Here is a 7,326-nt window from a genome sequence, read left to right as displayed (position 1 = left end):
TATATATATATATATATATATATTTAGCTTACTTTTAGGAGAAATTACATTATCATCACATACACTACTATTATCTATATTTTAAATATATTATGTATTTTACCACTAAATAAGAATTTTCTATCATATATTAAGGATGATACACTTAAATATATGTATTTTTGTTACCAGACTCACTAAAATAGGGAGGGAGGGGACTGAGATGGTCATGAGGTGAGTAAGATTTGTTATCTATTCCTGATACATTGTTAATCACACTAGGAGAGTGAGGTCTGTTATGTATTCCTGATACATTGCGAACGACACTAGATACCGTATTTGTATGTACCTGAGATACTAGAGACACGGGAGAGTGACGAACAAGATTTGTTATGTACCTCAAATACATGCGGACACTTGAATACAATGTACTACAACAAATATAATTACACCTAATTTTGACTTCAATTTCGACGTATCTGAACACACCAAAATCTGATTAGATGCGTAATATTGCAAATTAGACTATATTTAAGTAACTAACTCTTAAAGTAGTGAGATTTATCTAAGTTTCCGTTTTTTTTCTATAGTATTTATTATGAAGGGCAATTTGGTCAAAGTAATGGAGAATTTCTTTCTAGCTCTCTCTGCCCACCACGTTGTCTAAAATCTTCAAATCTATTGTACTACTATACGTGCGTACATATCATCAATAACTCTTATTATTCCTTCTTAGTATATAGTTTTTTTTAAAAAAAAAAAAAAAAAAAAATTCTCCCACCCCCACGTTCTGTGTTTGATCTATTATTTTTCTTGAATAACACAACTATCATACATAGTTGGTTCATAATTTTTCTACTCAAGCTCAATACATATAATGTTATTACTAAAATTTCATTCTTTTTCATGTCTAACTTAGTCTAAATTAGTGTTTGTAACAAACAAAACTATGGGTGAAGGGAATGATTTGAATGAAAATAATACAGTTCCTTTTTACAAGCTGAATGAAGCCTCATCAGAAGAACAAGATAATGCAGGAGGCAAACAGGATTCAAACATGATCAAACAAATACAAACAGTTCCTTTTTACAAGCTCTTTTCCTTTGCGGATTCAACGGATATAGTTTTGATGATCATTGGAACTATTGGAGCTATTGGAAATGGATTGTCAATCCCCTTCATGACTGTTCTTTTCGGAGAATTGACTGATTCTTTTGGACAAAACCAAAATAACAAAGATGTGCTTCGACTGGTCGCTAAGGTAATTAACATTTTCCAGCTTCTTGTTTCATTTTTGATAATACTGAAAATCATCATAATCTGTCTAATTTCTATGTAGATCTCCTTGAAAATGGTTTACTTAGCTGTGGCATGTGGGGTAGCTGCGTTTCTTCGTAAGTTTGAGCATTAATCTGTCTCTATTAAGTATATGTAGTCATGAGTGATGTTTAAATGAATATGAATATGTTGTACAGAGGTTGCTTGTTGGATGATATCCGGTGAAAGACAAGCTTCTCGAATAAGGAGTTTGTATCTGAAAACTATTTTACAACAAGATATTGCTTTCTATGATAACGAAACAAATACAGGAGAGGTGGTTGGGAGGATGTCTGGTGACACTGTACTTATACAAGACGCGATGGGTGAAAAGGTATTCATGCTGAAAAGCAATCTACTGTTTGCCTTAAATTGCTTTTTCTATTACTTGATGTTATTTTCCTTAACTGTGGTAGGTAGGGAAATGTGTACAGCTGATATCAACATTCATTGGGGGGTTTGCCATTGCATTTACCAAAGGCTGGCTTCTCACGTTTGTTATGTTATCGATCATTCCTCTACTTGTAATATCTGGTGGAGTGATGTCCCTCATCCTATCAAGGATGGCGTCGAGTGGACAAGAAGCCTATACCAAGGCTGCAGGGGTGGTTGAACAGACAATTGGATCCATTAGAATAGTATGTCATAAGTAAAGCAATTATCTTTGTTTTACCTTCTTCTCCATCAGTACAAGTATGATATGTATCTTGTTTCCTCCTCAGGTTGCATCTTTTACAGGGGAGAAGAAGGCTATAGCCGACTACAACGAGTCGTTAATCAAAGCTTATCATTCAGGTGCAAAAGAAGGGCTGGCAAGTGGATTAGGTCTTGGCTCACTTTTTGCTCTTATGTACTGTAGCTATGCTTTGGCTATTTGGTATGGTGCAAGGCTCATCTTGGAAAAAGGATACACAGGTGGTCAGGTTATCAATATAATTGTTGCTGTGTTAACTGCTTCCATGTAAGTTCTTTTTCTTTGTTAAAAGCTACATATAACAATACATCAATAGTAAATTGAAGATGGTGGGATTTTCTAAGCTTTAATTCATGCGTTATGATTAAACATTTCTATGTCAGGTCCCTAGGACAGGCATCTCCGTGTATATCTGCATTCGCTGCAGGTCAAGCAGCAGCTTTCAAGATGTTTGAAACCATTGAGAGAAAGCCGGAGATAGATGCTTATGATACCAATGGAAAAATATTGAATGACATTCGTGGCAATATTGAATTGAATGATGTGTACTTCAGTTACCCAGCCAGACCTGATGAGAAAATATTTGGTGGATTTTCATTATTTGTATCAAGTGGCACAACTGCAGCTTTGGTTGGGCAAAGTGGAAGTGGGAAGTCAACAGTCATAAGTTTAATAGAAAGATTTTATGATCCTCAATCTGGTCAAGTTCTGATTGATGGAATTAATCTCAAGGACTTCCAGCTTAAGTGGATCAGGGGAAAGATTGGTCTTGTGAGCCAAGAACCTGTGCTTTTCACAGCAAGCATTAAGGAAAATATTCTGTATGGAAAGTACGATGCTACTCCTGAAGAGATCAGAGCTGCAGTTAAGTTAGCAAATGCCGCAAAGTTCTTAGATAAACTCCCACAGGTTTTATTTTGAACTTAGTCTGGTCATCTTTCAAAAGTCTCTACTCCTTCTTTCAGCTTTATTTATAATCACAACTGAGTTGACTCTTGATTTACCGTTTACATGAAATCCTCTTCGTTCAGGGTCTAGACACCATGGTTGGAGAACATGGAACTCAACTTTCTGGTGGGCAAAAGCAAAGAATTGCCATTGCAAGAGCAATTTTAAAAGATCCACGAATATTACTGCTAGATGAAGCAACAAGTGCATTAGATGCAGAATCTGAGAGAGTTGTACAAGAAGCATTGGATAGAATTATGATCAACAGAACAACCGTCATAGTTGCACATCGATTGACCACTGTTAGGAATTCTGATATGATTGCAGTCATTCATAGGGGAAAAGTTGTTGAAAAAGGTATTGAACCACAGACTTAGTTAGATATGCTATTCTCTGACCTTTGGAGAATCATCAATATTGACTTTACTATTGTTCTGTTCAACATCATATACTAATACAGAATGTTATAGTAGTCTGACCAAGCAAGAACCGTGAACTTTGTCAGTAGTATTATTTGTGTGTGTTGTGTCAATCACTAGAGACACTTATGAACCTAATGCTTGTTTTCTGAATCTTAAAGTCTTTGAAGGACACTTCAACTACGAGTTTATTTTCTGTCTTAATAAATTTCTTAAAAGAAAGACGACACATACATTCTCTTTAACGTCATTGCTGTGGACTGTTCAGGCACACATTCCGAACTACTCAAGGATCCAGAGGGAGGGTACTCTCAGCTTATACGCTTACAAGAAGTGAACAAAGAAACAGAAACATCAGGCTTAGATGAGAGGGGCAGATTACATAAGTCTATGGAATCTGGTAGACAGTCAAGTAAAAGGATGTCACTATTACGATCTGTCAGTCGGAGTTCATCTGGCGTAGGAAATAGCAGCAGCCGTTCACTCTCCATCTCATTTTCTTTTCCTAATGGACTTAGTGTATCTGAAACAGCTAATGAAGACACAGAAACAGGTATCGAGGAAGTATCTGGAAAGCCATTAAATGTCCCCATCAGTCGCTTAGCCTATCTCAACAAGCCTGAGGCACCTGTGATCATTATTGGAACAGTGGCTGCATTTATTAATGGTGCTATACTTCCAATTTTCGGCATCTTATTCGCTACCGTGATCAAAATATTTTATAAGCCACCAGAAGAACTTAGGAAGGACTCAAGGTTTTGGGCTGAAATGTTTGTACTTCTTGCAGCTGTAACTTTAATTGCATTTCCTGCAAGGTCATACCTTTTCGGTATAGCTGGTTGTAAGTTGGTAAGAAGAATTAGATCATTGTGCTTTGAGAAGTTGGTCCACATGGAGGTAGGATGGTTTGATGAACCTGAGAACTCCACTGGAATCATTGGCGCTAGGCTTTCCGCTGATGCAGCAGCAGTCCGTGGCTTAGTAGGAGATGCACTTGCTCAAATGGTCCAAGATAGTGCAACAGCACTTATAGGTTTAGCTATTGCTTTTGAAGCGAGTTGGCAGTTGGCACTTATCGTCCTTGCTATGATACCTCTAATTGGATTAAGTGGATATCTCCAAATGAAATTTATGACAGGGTTCAGTGCAGATGCAAAGGTATGTTCGAGTCCTTATTGTTCAGCTTACATAATAGTGAATGAAGTTGCTATATTAGCCAAGCTACATCACTATATCAGCTTACCTATAAATCTTGAACTTGATGGTTTTTCTCAAACATCAATAAATTAGCTAAGCTATAAATTATCTTTTTGGTTATTATCTCTTACCATTATAAACTCTTTCGGTGATAATGTTACTGATTAATCATACTTTTCACAGACAATGTATGCGGAAGCAAGTCAAGTTGCGAATGATGCTGTTGGAAGTATAAGAACTGTTGCATCATTTTGTGCAGAAGAGAAGGTGATGGAAACATACAGAGGGAAGTGTGAAGGCCCATTGAAGGCAGGAATCAAGCAAGGTTTGATTAGCGGAATGGGCTTTGGTGTATCAAATACATTGATGTTTTGTGTATATGCAACCAGTTTTTATGCTGGAGCTCTTCTTGTTCAGAATGGCAAAATCACCTTTGCAGACGTTTACCGTGTATGCACAATACCCCCGGTTACATTTTTTTTCTCCAGGATTTTAGTTAATGTCTGTTATGAGGCTAATGTGGAGTACTTGCAACCTGGCAGGTTTTCTTTGCTCTGTCAACAGCAGCTATAGGAATTTCTCAGTCAAGCTCATTGGCTCCAGATTCAACCAAGGCCAAGAATGCAGCTGCTTCGATATTTGCTATTCTAGACAGGAAATCAAACGTAGATCCAAGTGATGAGTCTGGTAAGACACTGGACAATGTGAAGGGAGATATCGAGCTGAGGCACGTAAGCTTTAAGTATCCAACGAGGCCAGATGTTCAAATTTTAAGAGACCTTTGCTTAACCATCCGCAGTGGACAGGTGAATCGACAGTTTGATTCCATCTTAAGTATCAATTTTAAGGCATATAGATTTTGTTAATTCAATAGCTAACTTTGTTGTGAGTTAAAATTTCAGACCGTTGCTTTAGTTGGGGAGAGCGGATGTGGAAAGTCTACTGTAATATCTTTGCTGCAAAGGTTTTATGATCCTGATTCAGGCCAGATTTCGTTGGACGGAATAGAGATTCAGAAATTCCAGGTAAAATGGCTAAGGCAGCAAATGGGGCTTGTAAGCCAAGAGCCAGTGTTGTTCAACGACACAATTCGAGCCAATATTGCATATGGAAAGGAAGGAAATGCAATTGAAGCAGAAGTTTTAGCAGCAGCAGAACTAGCAAATGCCCACAAGTTCATCAGTGGTCTGCAACAGGTTGGTTTGAATATCATATTCCTCCATATATATTGTGAATGGAAGTGATAGGCCAGCTTACATATTTCAAATATTATAGGGTTATGATACGACAGTGGGAGAACGAGGAACTCAGCTGTCAGGTGGGCAAAAGCAACGAGTGGCTATAGCGAGGGCCATATTGAAAAATCCAAAAATCCTACTATTAGATGAGGCTACAAGTGCATTGGATGCAGAATCAGAGAGAATAGTTCAAGATGCACTTGACAGGGTGGTGGTAAATCGTACAACCGTGGTTGTAGCACATAGATTATCTACCATCAAAGGAGCAGATGTAATTGCTGTTTTTAAAAATGGAGTTATCGTGGAGAAAGGGAAACACGATACTCTTATCAACATCAAGGATGGATTTTATTCCTCTTTGGTGGCTCTCCACACGCGTTCTTCCTAGTTCTACTACTTCTTGTTAATACTTATACTGTATTCATTTCAAATTTTGTCATGTCTTTGCTGTACTTGTAATGCCTTGCCAATGTAGCAACTTTGTTCAATTAAGCATGTGAAACATTGATGCTCATCACATTGTTGGTATACAGCATAACCTTCTAAGGGCAGCTAATCGATCCATTTGGAAGAGCCACGATTATTGCAGATGATTCTGCTCTAAGGTACTTTCTCAGTTCGTTATATTGCAGATGATTCAATCTCCCACATGAATTAATACTTCATAAGCACCATATATATATACCGAAACAAGGTAGGATATGTTACTATAACAATAACAGGATACAACATGCTGCATTAGCACAAGGAAAGCACAAGACAACACAAAAAGATCACATGATACATGTATGTTACTCAACTAAAAAAGCACAAGGAAAACGAAATAAGGTAGAATACAACATGTTGCATTAGCCACAAAAGATCACAAGGAAAGCGAAAATAAAGACGTAGGATACAATATTAACATGGTCGTAGCATAGTCCATTGCTTCTTGAAAGACATTTCAATCGAATTTGATACTTAATAATCTAACTGCAACAGACAATTGAGAGTCCGAACTCTGTTATATTAAAGACCGACTAATAACATGTAAGGTGTAAAAGAAAATGTATGAACAATTTTTTATGATATATATGTGTGAATCTTATGGTTTCATATAAAAGTTACAAAACTAATAAATGTTGAGATACGTACTTTTAATTCTCCAACTGCTAGTGCTAGTGGAATTATATATTTATGATAGCACAAGCTAAAAGGAGGGATGTGTTGGTGTGTGGGGAAGAAAACAATAAGTGGTTCTATATAAATAAAGAGATAGGGTACGTAGTAAATGTGGACCTTTAAGTCAATAATAAATAGACAGGTGACCTCTATGATGCTTATTAATTGCTTCATTTATTCCTACCAATTTAGGTGAGTATTTGATTAGATATTAAATTTAACTATTATTTTTTAATATTAATATAATTTAAAAATTTTAACAGTTCAGTTGATTAATTATTTAAATAATTAAATTTGTATTTTATTAGTGAACGTTGAATCCTCCGCATTATAATCTTGTTCCTATTTCTTTTTTGGAAAAACTATATATAAT

The 7,326-nt window shown here is 36.5% G+C and overlaps 1 protein-coding gene across 1 annotated transcript; it reads left to right on the top strand.

Annotated features, from left to right (window-relative positions):
- Positions 1-928: 928 nt before the first annotated feature.
- On the top strand, positions 929-6,409 carry LOC107023131 (ABC transporter B family member 21-like). The gene is made up of 12 exons (XM_015223713.2): positions 929-1,240; positions 1,319-1,373; positions 1,455-1,630; positions 1,713-1,934; positions 2,019-2,257; positions 2,374-2,899; positions 3,022-3,295; positions 3,626-4,515; positions 4,738-5,004; positions 5,097-5,360; positions 5,457-5,750; positions 5,830-6,409. Exons 1-12 carry the CDS (start codon positions 929-931, stop codon positions 6,178-6,180), a joined length of 3,870 nt encoding a protein of 1,289 aa, XP_015079199.1. The 3' UTR covers positions 6,181-6,409.
- The last annotated feature ends 917 nt before the right edge of the window (positions 6,410-7,326 follow it).

The sequence above is a fragment of the Solanum pennellii genome, chromosome 6 (assembly GCF_001406875.1).
Source record: "Solanum pennellii chromosome 6, SPENNV200".
NCBI lineage: Eukaryota > Viridiplantae > Streptophyta > Magnoliopsida > Solanales > Solanaceae > Solanum > Solanum pennellii.
Note: the sequence above shows the minus strand (reverse complement) of the source record. Positions and strands in the feature narration are given on the sequence as shown.

Coding starts and splice junctions, on each gene's coding strand:
- LOC107023131 (XM_015223713.2), top strand. CDS start 929: ATGGGTGAAGGGAATGATTTGAATGAAAATAATACAGTTCCTTTTTAC. Junction 1,935..2,018: donor CAATTGGATCCATTAGAATA/GTATGTCATAAG, acceptor TTTCCTCCTCAG/GTTGCATCTTTTACAGGGGA. Junction 3,296..3,625: donor GGGAAAAGTTGTTGAAAAAG/GTATTGAACCAC, acceptor TGGACTGTTCAG/GCACACATTCCGAACTACTC.